Source organism: Protopterus annectens, chromosome 1.part0, assembly GCF_019279795.1.
Source record: "Protopterus annectens isolate FY-2018-M chromosome 1.part0, PAN1.0, whole genome shotgun sequence".
NCBI classification, from domain to species: domain Eukaryota; kingdom Metazoa; phylum Chordata; order Ceratodontiformes; family Protopteridae; genus Protopterus; species Protopterus annectens.
Window position 1 is genome coordinate 1,086,357,995 of NC_056725.1, and position 22,486 is coordinate 1,086,380,480.

The 22,486-nt window shown below is 37.3% G+C and overlaps 1 protein-coding gene across 2 annotated transcripts in view; it reads right to left on the minus strand.

Annotated features, from left to right (window-relative positions):
* The window catches only part of GRIK2 (glutamate ionotropic receptor kainate type subunit 2), a 3,358,677-nt gene extending 3,337,259 nt beyond the window's left edge, over positions 1-21,418 (minus strand). The window contains exons 1-2 of one of the 2 annotated variants that reach the window (XM_044064973.1): positions 19,626-21,416; positions 13,195-13,584 (exon numbers count right to left, since the gene is read on the minus strand). In XM_044064973.1, coding sequence (XP_043920908.1) covers positions 13,195-13,306 — 112 coding nt within the window. In that variant the 5' untranslated portion in view covers positions 13,307-13,584; positions 19,626-21,416. Of the gene's footprint in view, positions 1-13,194; positions 13,585-19,625 lie in introns of both variants that reach the window. The other variant, XM_044064981.1, reaches the window with a different exon arrangement.
* Between the last annotated feature and the right edge of the window lie 1,068 nt (positions 21,419-22,486).

Sequence of the window (22,486 nt, forward strand, 5' to 3'; positions counted from 1 at the left end):
GATAAATAAATACATTTCTTAAAGAGCAATTTGTGAGTACTTTCAATATTGTATTGCAACTTCTTTAGACCTCACAAATTAGGTTCATACTAGGCTAATGACTACCAGAGTATTTACAAGCCTAGCTGTGCAACCCAACCTAGTTTTGCCCCCGAGTTCCTTAGACACTTATATGGTTGGGTACATTATTAAAGAGGTAGCTAAGGATTATGTGTGGGAGGAATATTAGTTGGGGATTAATTTACTTAATGTTGACCTCTGTCCATCAGAGACGTGGGGGACAGGTCTGGGGGGTGTAGTTGCAATTTCCCATCCAATGATCAAGGTTTATTTTGTACAGGGTCAGGGATGACCTCTGCTTCACATTGATGGGGAGCTTATTCCAGAGCACAAGGGACCTTTCTGACACACTTCTGTTCCTCCAGCAGGTTCGATGTATCTTGTAAACAAAGTTCAGGACCTTGGATCTAGTGTTTTTGGTGTTATTTGACTTGCAGTTGTGCAAGAGATCCATCAGAGCTGAATTTGAGGATGTCTTATATGCTATGCATAGATCACCTCTCAGTAACCTGTAGGAGACTGAGTACAGAGATAGAGCCTTAAGGTGATCTGTGTAAGACAGGGTATTCATACACTAGATTATCCAGGTAAGGACCCTTTCAGGGAATTCCAACTACTGCCAAAGGGGGCATTGTACATAATGATGGGTTTGATAAGGGCTAAGTAGAGTGGTACTATTTCTTCCTTCGACCTGGATGCCATACTATGTCTTATGTGTTGGGAGCCATAGAATGACTTTCTTACTATATTGGCTATGTGTTGGTCAAATGCCAGATTACTGTCTACATATGTTCCCAAATTCCTAAATATTGGGTGAACTCTTTGGGTGTTATATTGATGAAGTAATTAACTTGGGTGGATGCTTTCCCAAAGGGCAGTATTATGTATTTCTTTGCATTGAGTTTTAATCTGTGGATTTTAAACCAGTCATTTGTTTGTGTTAGACCCTCTTGTAGAATGTTGGTGTCATGAGGGGAATCTATAAGAGCTTCAATTTACAGTCATCTGTGAACTTGTTAAACCAGAGGTCTTTGACATTAACCTTGACTTCTGAGAAGTAGATGCTAAACAGGAGCAGACCAAACAAAGACCCCTAAGGTACTCCACTGGTAATCAGTCTCTTGGTGGAGGTGGACTCACTGATCCTGACTTCTTGGGTCCTATCTGTGAGCCAGATGGAAATCCAGTGAGTTATGTAGGGATTTATGTCTAGTTCTTACAGCTTGTAAACAATACCTTAGTGGGATATTATATCAAATGCCTTGGCCAGGTCAAGGGAGTCAGTATGCACATTTTTCCCCTTATCCATAGCCATAGTGACCCTCCTGACGAAGTCTCCCAGATTAAGTAGGAAAGACTTTCTCTTAACAAAGCAAACTAGGATGCAGTTTGCCAATGTCCTTGTCGATCATTTCCATGAGAATTGTTCATTAAAAAGTCTACTTATTCGTTCACTTGTTTAGGATTTTGGATTATTTTAACAATATTTTTTAATTAATTTGATAACCAGTAAACTCGTTAGATACCAGCATCTCAATGGGGTGACCCCGGAGCAAAACCCACACAAACTATAGCATTGCTGCCTTGCTCATTCATCATCAACACATCATACCGACACTCTCAGACATAGTTGGAAAGGTAATCTCTCCCAGTCCCAGACCAGGAACTCCTTCTGATATACCAAGGAAACAACTACATGTCCAGTTATAGCAGCATCTTCAGTGCCAGTCCAGGGACTGAAACCCAGGACTTATTCAATACAGCAGCATAAATCCTCCCTACAGAATGACTGAAATCAGTTGTCAGCTTCAGTACCTGCCTCACACAAAGTGCCTACCTTGATTCAAATGATTATAGATACAGTGTAACAGTTTATACCCTTATAAATACTCTTGCAAGCTGCCCTTGTGGGCCATTTTAAGCCTAGGAAATTTCCCCTTCAAACATGGGTATCAAACCTTGTAATTTGTGACTGAGAGGTAAACACCTTAACCATTATATCACCTCCCAACCCAATATCTTCTCTTCAGGATGAAGCACTGCTAGAGCCACTGATAAAAACATAGGACCCCTCAGCATTGTAAACCTGAATATGACACCATTACCAGTGGGCACTTGCTATCCAGCATGCATTCCAAACCCCTGTCTCACAGAGCGAGCTGTGGATGCTATAACCCCTTAGAAAAGAACTCACGATGATCACTACAACATGCCAAAAACCGCTGGTAGGCCAAATAATTGCATGGAATATATAAATAAACATGGCCGTGATAACAAATAGTAACAACAAATAGATATTTATGCTACTTTTGATAGGGAGCAAGGAGCAAAAAAAATTAATCCTTAACTTGAAAATCGTGATACTCAGAAATGGAAAACAAATAATATTTCTGTCTTATACTAATACAATTAATGATAGGTATAGACTATAGCCAATCATATAAAGTATGCATGACTGATAAAATGTTATGACTTAAACAATCTACACAAAGCCATGATTCATTCAAGCATGTAGCCAGCCATACACCAGAGTCCTAAAGTGGACATGGATTCTTTCTGAGCATGTCTCAAAAACAGAGACCAAAGCATCTAACACTGCTGAAGCTAAAATCTGCAGCACAGATCACAAGACACCTTGCTTATAGATAAGAATGCTCCTCTAAAATAACCATTTTTATAATGGTAAGGAGTACCAGCTACAAATAAGTTGCAAATAATTTTACCTCTATCAAGGCAACATTTACAGAGATTTACATATTTATAAATGCCAGGTGGCCGTGTGGACAACAGTGGAAGAGATTAGCATAAAATTGGAATTTCTGGTTATACCAGTGCAGTTATAGGATTGTAAGTTTTGACTATTGCTCTGAAAAGTGGTATTTCTGTAATATAAAATGAAAGGCATTTTAATCAGCAGTCCAATTGACTACTGAGCCTAGCTAAGATACAAAATCGGACTCTATTAATTATAAAACAAAAATAAAGGTCAATCTTGATAAAGAGAAAGGTATTTCATTTACCCTGATTTCTTGAAATACAAAAATAACAGAAGCAATTGTGTGACATATGCAGGAATGCTTACTTTCCTCAAACACTTCAAATTTTACCCTAAACAACAACAACTATATTTTAAAAAGTCACAACTTGTTCTAGTATGGAGATAATGTTTGTGAGTATCATGTCAAAATTACCTCAATGGAATGGTAAGTATCCATGTAAGATTATAAAGGGGTATTACTGTAAAAATGCCCCAAGATGTATTTACAATAAAAATAATGTATTTCCTTAAATTTTGTTTATAAAGAAATCAAAGGTGAAGGAAACAATAGCACAGTGAAAGCTGAAAATAAGATAAAAATAGAAAAAAGAATACATGCTTTTACTTCCATTCAGAAATTAAAAAGAGCATAAGATCTGTATTTAATTTGATAACATTTAACTGCTGGACTGTTTAAAGTATTACCAGCCCTTCATAGCAGGAATGTTTAAGTCAACATCACTAAAATGTGTACTGACATTTTTACATTAAAACACTGTTTGATCATTGAAGTATCTCCCTTAGTGAACCTTAAGGTGTAGCCAGTCATATGTACTATAAATGAGACAGGAAGAATTTAAATTTAAAAGGACCTGTCACTTTTACTCTGATTTTATTTAAGTTTAGACTTTTTTTTTGCTTAAGACTGTCATTTTGGGAGTTTCCCCACCCTCCTCAGTATCGAAAAGGTACACTTTTCAAAAACATGCCATCTAGTGAGATGAGAGAGAATATACTCAGATGACAGATCTCCGTGTACAATTCCAAAAATCTTAGCTGCAATCTTTCTTCTAGTTTCATCAGCTAGGGTGATGGCAGAATATTCCTGGAGTATTCTGAAATACGCCTAATCTTTTTTTTTTTATATACAGTTAGATATATAAATGTAGTAATCTGAGATATCCCTATTTACTCATCTTTTCTGTTTGTATCCATCACAGCATGCTATCTTCTAGCTGAATGACAAGTACATTGTCTGGGCTGACTCCTATATTAACTTTCTAGTACTGTTATGACACCTACCAAATAATGCAGGCCTTTTGGAAAACAGAAGAAACAGCCTTTCATGTGAGTCATTGATGGAATCTTTTTTGGATTATCCAAACATATTTGGTTACGGTATGAACGAATTTGATGAAAATATACTTATGTTTTCTCATGCACAACACTTTGTTCCTAGCATTTGTTGATCAAAGCATCTGTGGAGAAATTCACATTAAAGGAACAGCTTTAAATGTAAATGCTCTCATCCCATTCCCTTTCCTCTATAAAGTTTTTAATTTGACAGTAAAACTGCTAATCATATCTAATGTGCAAGCAATTTGCTTTCTTAAATGCATTTTTCTGATTCCAAATGTGTACCCCATTACTGGAAAAGGGCACACAGAAGGATTAATTTCCCATTATAAACAGTCACAACTGTACTGAATACATGCATACATTAAGATGCAGTGATCACAAAATTGGTGTGGTTAGTAGGATGGAGCAGGCTCAGACAGTCTACATAGGGATATGGCAGTGTCTCTCCAACTACCCTTAATTTTAGTGTGGAAAATGACTTTTGCATACATTTATGCAACACAACCAGAGGACTAGTGCCCCCTAATGTTGGAGATTTTCAGTGGAGGAAATGAACCTTGTAAACATATGATATGATAAGCAGGAAAGTCCTCCACTAACCTTGTTGAGTAATGTGGATGTTGTAGTATATATATTCAATAAGCCAGTAGCTAAAGCCACTTTGCACTTCAAGACACAACTTGTACTGTAAAATAACTTAATTTCTTCAGATTCATGAATCACAGAGTGTCTACATCATTTAATAAAACTGCATGGCACACTAGCAGCACAGATTATAGCAGCTTTTTCTGTTGTTGCTATCCTAACAGGTATGCAGTTTTGACAAATGCTGAAGTATCAGTGTATTGTCTTGTAACATTTACAACATACTCAAACATCTGCTCAGAATTCCAAGCTCAGACATGCCTTCATACCCTTGCAGAAGCATTAATTTGTTTGAGTCTACAATGGTTAAACAGCAAATGTTAGGTAAAAAAAAGACTGATATAAATGACGCCAAAAGAAGGATGCTGAACTTAACATTTACAGACTTACAACATCAGGGAAGAAAAAAACAGTAACCAAAATATGTTTTTAAAGGGAAATATACCTGCATTGCTATATAAGGGGATGTTGTCTCTGCACACCAATAATATTACATTCTTCTATTCTAAGGTTAGCAAATGTCAAAGAAAAGAACTCACTTGATATGCGTGATAAAAATATCTTTTCATTTTTTATTTATTTCCCCCTCAAGATTTGGAAAACTGTAAAGTCAATCAAAATAGGGTTCACTTTCTTGTTTTCAGTTTGGTGTGTAGACCTCTTTTCAATGAATTGCAGTTAATATCCAGTTACATGTCCAGATCTATAAATTTGTAGACCCATCAATAGGGTGGAATGTCTTAATAAGATCTTAATGTGCTACTGACTAAACAATTTAATTATTTGCATGTGATTGGTTACAACCAGAAGTCTTGCATATAAGTAAGTGGTACGATTACATTAGCTGAAGCGTACAAAGCAACAAAATGCCTCTGCAGTGATTAAATTCAGAAAATAGCTTTGGCATTTACGAATGTGTTATTGTAAGTATATATCATGCCAATGCATGGTAAATGGTACAATTAGAAAAAAGGAGAAATTAAAAATTTAAATCATGTAGCATAATTAAATAATAAAGTAACACTGCTCCATGTTTTTAATAGAACTCTGATAAGCATGGGATATTATTATTGTTGTTATTATTATTATTTAACATTTTTGTAGTTTAAAAAAGATTAAATTAGCATTAAACTCACATGATAAATTACAATCTGAAAGCAAGCAACCACACACATTATATTCCTTCATGCACTGGATTACTGGAAAGTTGACAGGATTAATCACAACACCTAGAAATACTTCAGTATCTATACTTGCATACAGGGCTTAAACAGAGGAAAACCCACAGTCACACATTTGCCTTTTCACGGGTTAAAAACTAATGCTGTATGTACCCTCTGTACCATCTGTTAAAATGTAGTGGTGTTTAACAGTCAATCCCCAGAATATTAAGAAATCTACACAATGTTGTTACATTTTAAAATGCCAGTATAAGCCATTAAACTTGTTTAATAATTACCCATTGCATAAATCTTCATTAGGTCTGCATATAGGGGCTAGAATTCAACGTGAAAGGACAGCTATTTTTCTATTCTATGTGACCATGTGGCTGCATATCTGAAAGCTAACATTTTTCCTAAAATGGTTGCTCTTCTATGCTTTGTAATATTTATGGGTGTATGGAGGGGGTATAGAATGATGGATCAAACAAGGATTTCAAGGATTCCAGATATCCTCCGTTTTTTAGCTGTAATCTGCATGCATTCTCATGAATTATCTTTAACATCCTATTGCCCTACACTTTTACATGCATAACTGGAACTCTTGTATTTAATGTAGCATGCAGAAAGGTAGTAGCTATGTTACAAACCAATGAGAGATTGCAATTAAACAAAAAGGGCATCTGAAAGATATTATCTTTTTGTTACTATCAGCACTGAAACTGGGGTTACAGATTTTCTATAATTTTGCTCAAAATATAAATGAAAGCATTTGAACTCCACTGCAGCGGACAAATGATGTGAAATTTATAGCAGAAAGGATTAGAATATGTAAGCTAAACTAGTTTTGAGATTTCAAAATACAATATTTGGAGGCCAGATCAGTAAAGTGTTGTCATCCATAAAATAACTGCAGTATGACAATGTATCAGTTATCACAGAAGTCGATCTGAATTAATGTTAAATTATTATGGAATACGAAGACACTCATTAGAAAGTGATTTACAATATACAACATTATTAAATGCCATGCTTGATGTAAGTCAAGTATGAAACAATCGACACATTCAAATGAAAACTGGCATTTATCTTGATAAGGCAATAATGAGTCTCTTTAAAGGATTATTTTAATTCTCCTATCTAGTCTTAGGGAAACTCTATACCAATAATCTCATTTGCCCTTTCAATTAAACTTGTCCAGGACGTTCTATTTAGTCAGCAGCATGAATGTGTCATTAAAATTCTTGTTTCATAAGAACTGTGTGCAGTCCTATGTTGTTTCTAAATTCCATTAAATCCAAATGGTCTTTATCGCCCCATGACCACGGGGACTTCAATCAACCAATTTAATTACCTTACAGAATTGTCAGCAGAACCAGCAAAGAAAACAGGAAGGGCTGTGACTATATCAAATTGAAATCTTACTCTTGTGTTTAATCTGAAGTAGTCAATAGCAATACTTCACGTCAATTCCTTCTAGGTGTTTTTAACCTTATCCTCTTCATCCAGTATTTTCTGCAACATCTGACATTGGGATAACATCATGATAAAACAATGTGAAGACAAATGTACCATTTCCAGTTACTAGTTAAGAGCAAGTGACACTTACTTTTGAATGAAATAGCACATGAACTTTCAGTATTTCAAAAAAGGAAAACGCCATTCTTGATTAAATGCAGAGGCACATGTTAAGGGCAAAAAGCATAGTGTTTCAGCATTAAATCTGTCACTTCACTGTCTAAATTATCATCATCTTTACGGGGGAAGAGGACTTCATGAATGAGGGTAGTGTGTGCGTGTGAGGGGGGGGGGGGACGCTCAAAGGATGAACTTTTTATGCTATTAACTACTGCATTGATTACTTGTGCTTGAAAAGTGGTGCCTGAGGTTGCCTACTGCTGTCAACAGAATTGTCGTCATGACAGCATCTGACCTTACTTTTTAGGGTTACCACCTGCCCCTTTTTAGGCAGTTCAGTTTCTGGTCAGGCATGTGCGCCCTGCAGGGAAAAAAACGTGAATAATTTCAAATATCCTGAGATTTTTGGGACAAAATATTTTCTCTGGTATTGGCATAAACAATTATTTTATATTTGAAGCACGGGAGTATTGCATGAAACAATGCAAATTATACAAAATGCTGCAAATGTATGTTTTTATTTGTCAAAAAAAAGTAAAGCTCAACCACTTCCACCGTTGTAGGTGTAGTTTGTCCTGCAAAAAGACTGATTTCTGTAAAAAAAATTACTTTTGCAAAGGTGACAACCCTACTTATTTTGGTTTATGCATTATAATGACTCTGACAGGTTTTGACAGCTTTTGCACTCCAAGTTAGCCTCTTAAAGGTCAAGAGGAAACTGCAATAATGACCTTTGTGTTTAAATTCTGATTAAATCATTGCACTCAGAAATTGCCATAAAATGTTTTCAGCAAACCCTCTAAGTTGTCGCTTTGTAACTTCATGATACAATGAATGACTACACTAATGCTATTCAACAAAACTACCTTTTTAATGGCGTGTTCGCATGTTTTCCTACTATGCATTAACAGAAACTACAAAACAATTGAAAAGTATGCACATAGAATGAAAAGGAAACTAACACTGTGATGAGTATATAGAGGCGAAGACCAATAAATGAAAACATGAGTTGAAATGTGCATGTGTCGTGGTATTTAAAAAAAGACAACGGCTAATCATTAGCCTGCTTATTCTTCTTCCGTGTTTTTTTTTTTTTTTTTTTTTTTTGGCGCTGACCTTGGTCCTGAACTTTCTTTAACTGGCCGGAGGTTTGTGCTATTGCTTTTTCAAACATCCTGAGGAAAAATCTGATAAAATGCAAAAGGTCATTAGAGGCGTGTGGTAATAGAAGTTGCTCTAAAGCCTGTGTCAGCAGTGTCTCTATTACATTTATTTGTCTTTCAAACCTATTTAATATATTTGAAATATTTAATATTTACAAATATAGTGTAGTATGGTAAATAAATAGAATTAAATTTAATTAAAAAAGCTAAAAAAACAACTGAAATTATGATATTCCAAGCTGAGTAGCTTGCATGTGTTTATTAGCTTCACCGTTTACAGGAAGTCGTGAAGATGAGAACATTGGCAGTGTAAAGACACCATTGAAGCTGAGCCTGATTCCGTGCGTCTTTGTGAAAATGTGTACAATTAGTTATATCACAGCAAGACTTTGGAATAAAAATGATTAACCAAAAGAATGTAGCCACTAGTTTATGTTGTAAGAATCACGTGTTCATCTATTTTCTGTACTCTCTTTCTACCAAGTCGTGGGGGGGGGGGGTCGCTGGAACTTATCCCGGAAACAAAGATCGCAAGGCAGCTCTGCTTCATTAGAGGGAAAACACACTGCCTCCTTTACCTTCCCCGCTTCATTCAAGGGAACATACAATCCCCATCCACCTTCACAAAGGAAAGGAAAAATGTTACTCCGCCAATCAGTCTGCCTGCTACATGGGACGAAACTGCAGTTCCTGGCAGTAATCTGTAAAACCATTGAAAAATAATGCAAACGGAAAGCAACTCGAGTGGGAATGAAACCGGAGGGCGAGTAGGGCTTATCTTTGAAAACAGAGTGTGGGGTGTGTGTAAGTGCAATTGACTACTTCTATTTTCCATTGTCAAACATATCTCAACGGCCCAACTTTTGTAATAAGCATGCCGTGATGTTATAACGAAATGATTATGTAAATCACCGCTCAGTCTGCCTATTCTAAACAAACTGTTGATGTTAAAAAGGCTACAAGGTCGAATCTGCTGCCGTTGCAGAGAAAGCATCAACAATGGTACGTAAAACGTTAAAGAGCGCATAGTAACCACTGTCGCGGCTGCAGCTTCATCAGACCAAATCTGTATAATAAATTCATGCTAGATTGTAACCAACTAGAGCGTTATTTTTGCTATCCATCTTGGGTGCTTCTTCCCTTTTATCCAGTAATGACACTAAAAAAACACTGCACTAAAGCAGCCATATAAGGGGAGCTATCAAAATACCACGAGTCCATTAATAGAAGGACAATGAGAATCAATTCTGCGTTTCTCTGAGGCGCTCCATTGTTGCCATGGTGCCAGCAAAACTTGAGACGCAGTCTGCCTGTTAAATAGGAAGCTCCTAGAACTGCTGCCATTAGCCATATATAATGGTATTGTAACAAAGATCAGCACTTCTGAAAGTGAGGACAGAGAGAAAAATTTCAAGAACAGAGTATCCATCCGTCAGTCAGTCTGTACATCTATCTACCTATCTCTCCATATAACATACCAAAGATATGTATACTGGCATCATGAAGTTACTAGCCAAACTTGTGAGGCTAATTAGTTTATAATCAGTCTGTACCACAAATGGCTGTAGATTGTAAATTATAAGGTCACTATTAGAATCTAATGTTCTACTGCAATTATACTGAAGGGTACAATGATAAGGCTAACATTGCCTAACTTACTTTTTAAAAAAGTGTGTGTGTGTGAGAGAGAGAGAGACTGTATTTCTTCATATTTGTATGCCAGACATCAGAGAAAAAGACATAGACCAAAGGGCGGGAGACAGAAAGGGCAAGTATAAGCAGAATTAACTAAGTCTGATTTAATTTTCTACCATGAAAAAGTTTAAACAGGCAGGGGAGAATACTTTTAACTGCACAGTGTCCAAAAGTAACACAAGCAGAGAGGGAAATAAGTAGTTGAGTACTGGCTGACATTTTGCACTCCGTCTCCCAAACACTGTCTTCAGTAAATGAGTGGGATTGCTTCCTTGTGTGAAAGAGAATGCTGAAGCACATAGCAAATTTCTTATGTCTGCCCTTACTCTTCTGAAAGTCCTCTTGGGTCACTCAGGCATAACAGCATTACAAATGGTTAGACCATTAGGTATGTGTACGTTTGAAGAATTGTATGTGGCACTGGGTCCTTATTACCCACAGTTAGTAAGAGTTCATTCAAAGTCTAACAGTAATAATTCACTGTCACAGCAGCCATTGTATTAGTTGTTTAACCACCTCCCAAAAGAACTAGAAATTATCTGTAAACTACTATCTAGAATAAAAACATGGCACGCCATAAAATCAGGTGTGGACAGAAGATCATATCAGTGTCACATGTACTGGACAGTATCTGAAAGGGGTATTAACAAAAATGTCTCAACTTCACCTTAGTTGTCTAAAAATCTAAAGAAACTTACAAGAAAGCACGCTCTACCCTCAGCTATATGATAAAGTACAAAAAAGCAGATCATCCATTCTAGTTGATCCTGTGGAATACTCCATTGTTAATGAATTAACACTGAACTTAATTTGGTTTACAGTTGCAAATGAGACCAGACAAGCGTGTGATACAGAAGATTTGGACTCCAACTTGTCTCTGCGAACACACAACTGATGCAACACTACGACTCGGAAAGATAGTTGTGTGCCCGTTCACAACATCTAGGGCAGACTTGTCAAACTCCTATGGGGAAATAGAGGCGCCAACTCAAAACATGGTTAGGTGAGTACTAATCAAATCTTCAAGACCAAATATTTCCTAAATGTCCAGTAATATATGCAGAAAAGACTCATTTTGCTTTTGAAACAGTGCAGAGGACAACTTATATCTACACACAGAACTTTTATTTTGGCACAAAAGTGAAATCCAGTCCCTTGTGCAAGCTGTGGGTATTGTTTGCCCTGCGAATTCTCATGTGTTTCCATAAAAAAAGTTCCACTTTGAGCATTTAAAAAGGTAATAACTTTAGTACTGCCTCCCACTCTCACACACAAATTGGGTGTGCGTGTGTGAATATGTGGGTGTGGGGTGTTTGTCTCTGTCTGTGTGGGGGCTGTATGTGAGAGAGTGTTTAAAGATGGTGGCTAGCATCAGTGAGCCACAAGCACCACATTAAAATATGATTAAAACCCTTTACTGAGTGATTGCCTGGATTAATTCAACCCCACCTGTAAACAATCACTTTCTTTTAAAACTGCTCTTTGCTTTTACTAATTATTCTGAACTCCATAAATGAACACTGTTTCAAGTGAGTTGCTTCATATTTAGGTACCTGAAGACTGAAGTTCATGTTTTACAATACAATGGATTTCCTAGTATTTTTTGTTGTTCAATATGTCAAATTTCGGCACAGTAAGAAAACCTGAAGTTTTAAACTGTGGGATGTAACATCGGTACTTGCAATATTAGGATTTCCAGAAGTGATTTCCATTCCCGGTCCCTAACGTGCTAAATAACGTTAGTATAGCTAGCAGAATATTTTTTACTAGTGCAGCGACACTTTCTGTGTATATTAACCTGAAATTAGCCTTAAACTAACCGGTCATTGAGTGTGTGTGTGTGTGTGTGTGTGTGTGTGATTACATGCGCGCGCGCACACACACACACACACACACACACACACACCAGGTATACACATATACACTATGAAACCGGGCACCTAGCTGATTAACTTGCAGTATAGTCTATATCAGTTGAACCACTGTTACATTTAGTTAGTTAGTTTATTAAACATCTTGTCAATGTATTGTATCCCACAGTGTGAACATAATGTTTGGTTGAAGTTTAAACAGTATGGACTTCACAACTACACCAATGACGTCACCAAGTCGTCTGAATATAATAAGTGCCCTATCATAACTGTCAGCCCTATGCTTCCTACACTGAAGTCTGAGAAGACTGGCCTTGTTGCTTCAATCAGACGCCCTTCGCAAGAAGAACTTGGGCATATGTACAATTTCCTGGCTTGTACGTAGTGGGGTACACCTAAATAGTCATGTAGATCTCTAGTATCGCCTTTCCAACACTGTGTTTGCACAGTTAAGTTCAATATGTTATGTAGAATTGATAATTTCATGAGAATTTGAAACTAAACTGTCACTTGCAAATATTACCCAGGAAACCTCAGTCCGTTCCGTCCCCGTGTTTTGACGACAAGAAACCAGTGTTTTTATACAATCCGAAAGTGGTTGAGCAAATTTGTTAAGTAATCTAGTGACAGATAACCACCCTCATGCAGCCAATGTGAACACGTGTGATATAGACTAAGAACATATTATACGTTGCGACAACCTGATAATTCAAGTTTGTAGCTTCAAATGTTAACATGAAATGTTATAGCATCCTAACCCCAGACATGCTGGCTGTAATCAGTGACTCTAGCTTAGCTTCACTGACAATGCATCCAAATTGAGTAAAAGTGTTGTAAAATCTTACCAAATCGCAAAACATGCATTCCGTGAGAATATCCAATCCACAATAAACATAGAAGAAGTCTAGTGCTGCTCCAGAAGATTGCAATACTTAGACTATGGAAAATAATCTTCATTGTGTTTCTTGTGTTTACAAACTGCAGGTTCCCCCCTTAAGTCGTCAGGTTCCGTAGTAAGGTACAAATGACAGTATACAGGCTGATGGCCCACAGACAGGATCACGGCATGGTCACGGAGAGAACAGAGTATATGCTTCGAAAACCCATTAGCAATCCCTGCATGTTCTTCATTCACTGCGCCAAGGAGCAACCTTCAGCTGCAAAGAATGGTGGGACATCCATGTTTGTCTCGGAGAATCCGTGTGAAATCCAAGATCGCTGTTCCTGCTACGACCCTTTGGGGAAAAAAAGAAATGATCAGAACGAAATCCTGCTTGTGCAAACAGCGAGACAACACACAATAACAGTGGATGTGCAGACACTACACCCTGCCTGTGGTTTTGCTGTTGTATCATTCTACTGCACTGCCGTACAGCTTCTGACGTGGAGCCTACATTAAGTGAGACAAACTGAGATAGCTGCTCTCTTCCCAGGCCGAGTGCCAGAAATCATTCACAGGTTCCCTATATCGTGCACTGTGCCCCAGTCCCCCATTCTTTCTCGTTTTTATTTACTAATTCCACGATAAGATTTATTGACGCGCACGATGTAACCCTGTTTCTTTCAGTAAGACTAGCCTGAAGTGAGAATGCAGAGAACAGTATCTATAAAATCAATCGGTGAATTTTAATTGCAGGCTTCCCCAGTCGAAATCACTTTGCTTCAGATAGAATTATGATAGTGGACTTGTTTTCACACTGTAATTAAGGATCTGTGGATGCATTTGACTGTATCAGGACCAATAGCCTTAAATATTAATAAAAGTGTTTGTTTTGTGAATGTGTGTAAAGAACTTCTTTCACTGTATAGTTTAAGGAAAAATATCTTTATCGTTTTATCTGTCTGTCTACATATCTGTCTATCTATTCCTTAAACTTGGCAGCAACAGAAGTTGTGTGTATATGTGTCTACATGTTTCTGTATGTATCTAAATCATTGTGCGCTTGCATCTTTGTGTGTGTGCGTGCGCGCACGCGTGCATGTGTAGGTGTATAAATCCGTCTATATATATATATATATATATATATTTTTTTTTTTTTTTACAATGCAACCCTCCACACATACACGCCGTGTTTGTAAATGTGTATTCTATGTGTGCGCAAACTACACACTTGCGACTGCCATCTGTAGACAAAAGTAAAAGTTCTACGTGAATTTTAGGAAGTATGTTAGATCAGGGAGAAATGCAACTAGCTGCTGCACGTAGAGAACTGCACAGTCGTGCTTGTGTGCAATTTTCCAGAGAAAGAGATGTTCCATGCATTTCAATCAGTGTTACAAGTTAGCATTTGCCCCCATCCCCGTTTCTTAATACATTTACTGCCTGTACTTAGTTGATAAGGAGGGCCCTTATTCATTGCCGTGGATTATTCTTGGCATCTACAACACCTGTTATGTTACTATAGACCACAGCATCCCTTGTTTGTACTTTAAATAATGTGCTTATGATACTCAGGGATACTGACACAGACTTTATGTAACAAACAGACCTCTCTGCTGCGGATATTGGTATTAGTAGCAACGCAGCCAGGTGTATGCAGGTCTTCCCAAGTGTAAGCAGGGATTGTGGTTTACGCTGATAGACCATTGACTCGCTGTTAAATTCATCACTTGGAGTGAATATTTCTTACAATGTAACTACAGCTGAATCGAGAGAAGGCGGATGAAGGCACAAACGTACATTTATGGCTGAGGTCCACAAAACCTGTTTCACCCATGTGTTTGTTCCCCATTTCTTAAACAGGCAACATCAGAGTCTTTCATTATGTTAATTAAGACTCGTTAATTAAAACTGCTTCACTAAAGAGTTGTGGGAAAGTCTCTGTCACCCTAGTTAGTTGGGTGTACGTGTGAGTAGGTTTGTACACCTGTAGTGCGCCCGTTTTATTACGTACACACATTTTCAAAAATGTGAAATAATAGATTCTCATTGCATTGAGCTGTGCAATCTCCAGCTGTACTGTTGCAAAACTTAAATGACAGATTTGGTGTAAATTATTGTATGTTGTTTTGTCTCTAAGTAAAACGCAGAGATGCTGCTGCCACCACTCAAGATGAAAAAAAATCAGGCTAATTGTAGTTAATATTTGATGAGATTACTTTTGCCATTTCATCATTACCAAACAAGAATACATGCCTTTCTTCTAAAATGATTACTCTTCCAATGCTACCTGTCCCGGCCTGGTATACTACACTGGAGACAGCCATAAACATGTGTGGTTTCTGTAGTGTAGACAGCAGAGGTACAGAATATAACACCTCTCAACCTGCAAAGATTGAAACAGGAACAAAGGCCCTTGAAAAATAGGAATATTCAGCCAAAAATCTTGACATTTAATTAGCATAAATTCTGAATGCCAAATAGCACATAACTCTTCTTGCTTCCGGTAGGAACGTGGGATACTACACAGAAAAGAATGCTTATAAAACAGATTTCCAAAAATTAATGAAAATATCAGGTTATCAAAGAGAAAGTTTAAAACATGTAGACTTTGACAAACTGTATTTCAAAATTATACCATTACACAAGGTCATTTTTTTTGCTTTAGAAAAGGGAGCTGTAAGATGTGTGTCTTCTTTCTTTAAATTATTGTCACAAGTATATCAGTCGTGCAGTGCCTTTTTCTGTGTACTAGACAACTTCAAAAAAATCACACGTGATGATGGGGATTCAGAAAATTGTGCGAAGGGGTGAATCAAGCCTGAAAACATGGACATACCCCCAATAACTGAAACATCTTAAATCAGATCTGAAAACAGAAACTTTCCTCCAAAATAAAGACACTTGAGAGGTCTGTCAAGCATAAAGAGTTAGTTGTTTCTCAGCACAGGTATATAATGACTTCAAGCGAGTTCAGATGTTTATGTAGACATGAATGCGTGGAACCTTATGATACAGAAAAAAATGATAATTACATCTTAAGAACTACACAGTTCCGTGACTCAGCAATTTCCCTCCACATATTTGTAGCCACTTGATCCCTATTTTGCGTGGGCTGCTACAAAATTTCTAGCATGTCCTCATGTCCAAAGTAAAACAAGTAGCTGCACCTCGTATCTCCCTACCATATTAGTTGAAGGCATTTCCAGTGTATTAGTTGCCTGATTGTCAGCTGCGTGGACATTGAGGGTACACAACTTGTCAACAGTTGCATAAAGTAATGAGTTACACAGACACGTGAATTCATAATGATGAAAGCATGGTGTCTGAGACAATTATTTTCGGCGACGCCTTCCGTTCAAGTTTGGTATATCGGCCCTCTGAATGAAAGGTTAAAAGATTTTGGGTGTATCAGGCAGTGGTACACGCCCATATGCAATGCATTCATTATTAGTGTATAGCAGATGTATTATGCTTACACTATTATGTCAGTGTGCTAACATAGCCTTTAATACCAATGATGCGTAGCACAGCAAGTCAAAACACTACTTTCCTAAATCTGCGTCAAATAATAATGATTTTGGGGAGTGATTATGCAAAGTCAATGCAGTGAGAGGAACAAGTGAGAACAACAATATGTGTACCACATGACAGTGGCTGGGGAACCCCTGTCATTGTGTTGATGGCTTTTTAATGAACTTATTTTCCATTATCAAAATGACAAGACAGTATTCGTACTAATGGTCCTTATTAATTTCTTTGGGGCAATATTTTTTGACTTGGGTGCCATTGCCTAACTTTATTTACTTCGTTTTCCTTTGTTGCTCTGGAGTTTAATTCTTTTTAAGTGTCAAGCTTGCATGTCTTCAGATTGAGAATATACCAGATAATTGATTTCAGTACCACAGACAGCACCTTTATATACAGCTGCCTCCAATCAAGATACAAAGCTCTGCGAGAGCGAGGAGTGCAAACTTCTGGTTACCAGCTCCACACATCCTCGTTGCACACAAAATGATTTTATTTTTAAAAGAAAAAAAGAAAAATAGTTTTTTAAGGTATATGCATTTTGCTTCTTTAACTGTGTTTCAGAATGAAACCTGACCACTGTTCAACCATTTGTCTTTATTTTGAAAATGTAACGAGTGCCCCCCCCCCCCCCCAACACACACAACTGACATAACATGGGTATTTTGGTCACAGTAATTAAATTAATGGAACAGGGAGGGTGCGTGTTCTTTTGATATAACTGGGAGAACGCTAATAATCAAAAGTTAATATAGGTAGATTTAAATACGGGCTTAATTGTTGCAATGGGGGTAAATCTGATGCGTAAAAATAATATGTGCAAAGTATATGAAGAGATTGTGTTATAGTCGCGGGGGTCTTAACAGACAGCAGCAAATTACTTTTGGTGCATTGTGATAAGGTTCATTTTCCATCTCGTATTTTCGGGGAAATATAGTGTCACCAATTACATGTTATAACTGCAAGCAATGCAAATTACGATTTTTATTATTTTCTTTGGACTGCCTTCAGAGGTGTTAAAAGTTAAAAACCTAGTTTCCAGGCTAAGCATTAATACATGTATCTGAGCTTGGAGTTATAAGGTGTGGCAGGCAATTTAAATAGCTTGCCTGTTCTACTAGGATCAAAGACTCCTTTTACCAAGCCACAACGGGAGCCTTTGGCGTTTTGCTTTATATCTGAAAGCTTTGATTTAAATTATTTTGTGGGGAGGGTAAACCGTGTACGGCACCAATTGTTAATGGGTATTTGAATACTCTACACATTTCACAAATACCCCTTCTCACTTTTGAATATCTTTATGACTGGAATGCAGGTTCTCACTGTGTCTGTAAGGGTGGCAATTTTATACACAAGGAATGCTTGTGTGTGTGTGTGTGTGAGAGAGAGAGAGGGAGAGATTAGACAGACATGGAAATGCCTTGTTTGCTTTCTTGTGTAGGGTCATGCACTGTCATGCTTGGTGCTAAAATATTTATTCCAGTGGTGCTGCAAAAATGGACCACTTTAACATAAAACTTGGGCTTTATTACTCTTTCCCTTTGTTTATTAAAAAGGTTTAAAAGCTAGTACTTTTACGAAGCGAGAAATTAAGTCTTTCTTATTTTTGTAACTGAGTAAGTATGTACCAAACAGCAATAGTTCTCTGTTTCCACCCTTATTGCCTCTGACACACACACACACACACACACACACACACACACACACACACACACACACACACGTGAGCACAAAGAACAGTCACCGTTGCCTCCTTATATCTGTATCTACCCGGCTGCGTTTCTACTGTTCATTCAACAACATGTTTTGCACAGTTTCCAGAAAATATATGAGTAATTACAGTGTAATATGAGAATAATTTTTTTATTACTGAAGGAAGATCCGCATTCTATTTAAAGAATCTGTGTGTGACAAATTAACTTTTTTCGTATGGTGGTAGACTTGTCGGTAGCCCATTGCTCATCATGTTGTAAGACGAACAGCTTAAAGGCAGCTCTGTGCCTGGACTCTATGCATCGCGTATTGCTTTTAGGATTATACAGAATCATCCTTCACTGTTTAAAAAGGCAGTTATAAGACTACAGACGACAATATTATACCAGAAATAGTCTTCAAAATAACATAATTTAGACTAGCAGGACACACCATATGTAACTCTCTGTGGCAATTAGGTACCTTTGCAGCATGCCTGTTATCTCTTCAAATGTAGGCTGAAAAAATATCGTATGAACCTATGCTTGACTTTAAACCCCACGACTGACTTTAACAGGTGAATCATAGCTGGTATCATGCTGCAAAACCGAGGCATTACTCTTCTAGTTTATCCTTATGAATTCTTACTGTTATTCCTCTACACCAACTACTACAGCCAAAAAGCAAGTCTCACTGATGTTGAATGTACATTCTGACAGTAGAAGGTTTATAGTAATTGAAAAATATTATCGGCATGTGGGTCAGCGGATCATATCGTGTGCTGTAACGCACTATATTAAGAATAATACAATAGCATCTACCACCCACTTCACCAGTAGCCCATAACCAGCCTAAAGACCCGAAGTGCGGCACTGAGCCTCTCTATTGATGTGGTTGCTTAAAAGAAAAAAATGCTATCCACTCGGCATTTGAGTGCCACTGCAAACATATCATGTGCTATACTGTTGAATTGCACAGTGTTTTGGTTGTATTACTATTGTTTCACTGGGAATGCAAGGCAAAAAAGCTATCCCATATATTGTTCCACTTAAACTTTTTTGCTATATATATTTCACCTAAAACAGTCGAGGCACTTTTTCTTGTGTCGACAACTGCCCGACTATTATTTATTTTATGACTTTTCTATTTAGCATCATACGAAAACGGAATTCTTACCTGCTCTATTGAAAAAGGCAGACGGGTCTGAACTGCGTGTGGTTACAGGGAAAGTGCTCTCCCAATTCTTCAGTGCTGCGCACTTCACATTTGCGAGCCAGGGATTTCTCAACCTGAGGACTGCAGATGAGACACGCCTCCTACCGGGCGTCGGGCGGTGAAGCCCAGCGCTGTGGGGGACCCGCACCAGACAACAACGTTTAAAACAGCAGCAGCAACACAGGGCTCGGGAGGATGGAATAAAATAATCAAAAAAGGCAAGAGATCTGGCGCACTGATTACCAGCAAGTAGCACGTCTACGGTAGTGTGAATGTGTCTGTAAGGAGCTCCTCAAAAAGGCTTTGGTAACTGCAGACTCAGAGGCATACAGCACATTTGTTGTCAGTGCTTACCGCGTGTGTGCGTGTGTGTGTGTACGTGTATCAGTACCAAGCTTGTACTGTTATTGTAAGTGCCCTCACTTCTTATGTGTGGAAGTTGTAGAAACCATCACCTGCGGTAAATGACATATATTTTTGAATATATCACAAGTTGGTTGGTATCATGATTATTTTAGTAAGCTGTCTTACTAGAAATTTAATTGCTAAGAAATTGTTCGTGACTCTGTGGTTGTGTCTACTGCACATTATATTCATAACACGCGAGAGCTGCTTGCATTTAACCCTGGAAGTTTGGGCTTGAAGGATCTCGTACCTTATTACTTAAAAATACTTTATGGTTTCATTCATTCTTGAGCTAGAAGGACCTCAGCTGCATGCATCACAGACTAATCGAGCAGTCCAAAAGGAAATAGTTTCACACTGTAACCCTTGCAATAAACTAAAACAACAGTCCTGCTGTTTAAATTAAATAAGCAGTCAATGGATCCATTGTAATCCAGAAACAAGGCAGTATTGACGCGTGGATGACTTGGAGCGATTGTACTGGAGATGGTGTGACTTGCAGATCAGTTGGCAAATAGTGTTTTCCTTAAATACAGGCACGCTTTGGAGTCCAACATAAAATTAATTATTCAGTTAATCACCCTGCTGTAATGAAGATAGCTTACCTATAACGCAGAGTGCCACCAATATATTTTAATGAAAAGAAGAAATACTTCAACACACAAGCACATTGCGTAAGAAATTGCGTCTTTCCTGCTTTCTTATGCGATCCTAGTAAGTAAATGTGGAACCATATATCCAGTAGCCACAGTAAGGAAATGATGCACCATTTAGATCACTTAAAATATCTGCAATTTGTAGCAGAAAATTAGGTGTGTTTAAAATCTGCAACGCTTTGAACATTAATGTTGTATTTCCTGGGTGATTAAAACAACCACCTGTAAAAATATGCTTGAAGTCCAACAACTTGTACTAAATTGCCCATTACATCATTTCAACCATTATCAAGGAAGAACCTGATTTCTCAATTAAAACTTAAAACTTTCACATGACAAATAATTGCAGAAATGGACACAGTAAAAAAGCATGGTTTGATTAGCATTATGTTATTTATATTTTATATCTATGATTTGTTAAAAATGTACATGCCATGGGGTGTATTATTTAAAACAAGCTTTCACTGTATTCACCTTGTAACCAGATCTGTCAAAGAAGGGTTTGAATCATAAATGAAATGTGGGAGTATTCCAATAACACAGCTATATTTTATGTGTATGCATGTGTGTGTGTGTGTTAGAAAGGTTGTATTCCTGCCTTTATGTCCATTCTGGCATCTTAACAATCTGGACAATTACTGATCTGTGGCTAACTTCAGGGACTTATAAAGCATGGCCTTCCTCCCCCCTTTTGTGTCTGTTTTCATTATTTAATGAAGCAAGTAGGTCAAGGTTCAGTATACATCTCGAATGATTAACTGCAACATGTTTGCAGGTAGTCAGATTAAGAACATGAATGTAAGAATTTGAAATATAGGCATTAAAAAGAACATAAAGAGAAATAATTCACAAGTTAAGCTGACTGTATTGGTCATATAAAGTATCCAAAAAAAAAAGCAAATGTGTCTACCCTATTGGCCCACCCATATTCAGTCTTAAGTAAAAAAGTTTGTGCAGTAGTAGTAGCAATGGAAATATTGTAACAGAAGCACATAGATCCTATGAATTTTAAGCATTATAGTCCTGCACAGGTGAAAATAATCCATGGCAAAGCCTAGAAGTAACTTTCGAATGAGGGAAAAATGGCAACATTGTCATGCAGAAAGTTTGTGATGGACAACTGCTTACTTCACAAATTGCATTTAGGCAGTTATTTAATTTTATTTATTAAATTATGGAACAGACAGTCATTCAGCAGAATGTAAACAAAAAAGTGTGAGATGACTTGTATTAATATAAACACTAAAATTAAGGGTTGCACTTTTTATTCTAACAAGGAAATAAAATGCTCATCAATAATACAAAATCAGAGACTGCACTAGTAGATTCAAAGATTGCTGTCTAGTTTATTCAGCTCATCTTCAGGTTTAAACTTCCCATCATAGTAACTATTGTGTGAGCAAGTTATATATTAAAACAAAACTGCACTTTTTCATCTGTCTTTGCCAAACTACTACATTATATCACTCACTCACTCACTCACTCACTCACTCACTCACTCACTCACTCACTCACTCACTCACTCACTCACTCACTCACTCACTCACTCACTCACTCTCACTCACTCTTTCATTCATTCATTATTGGATTACCTCATATATGTTTGCCAGTACACTCTGTTTAACATAAATTATCATTCCTGTCAACCCCACTAAACACAATATGTCACATATTATCTAGAACAATTTCCACCAAATTTAAAATGCAGTTTCTAAGCTTTGAATATTTTGGAAAATGATAAAATGTTACCACCAGTTTCAT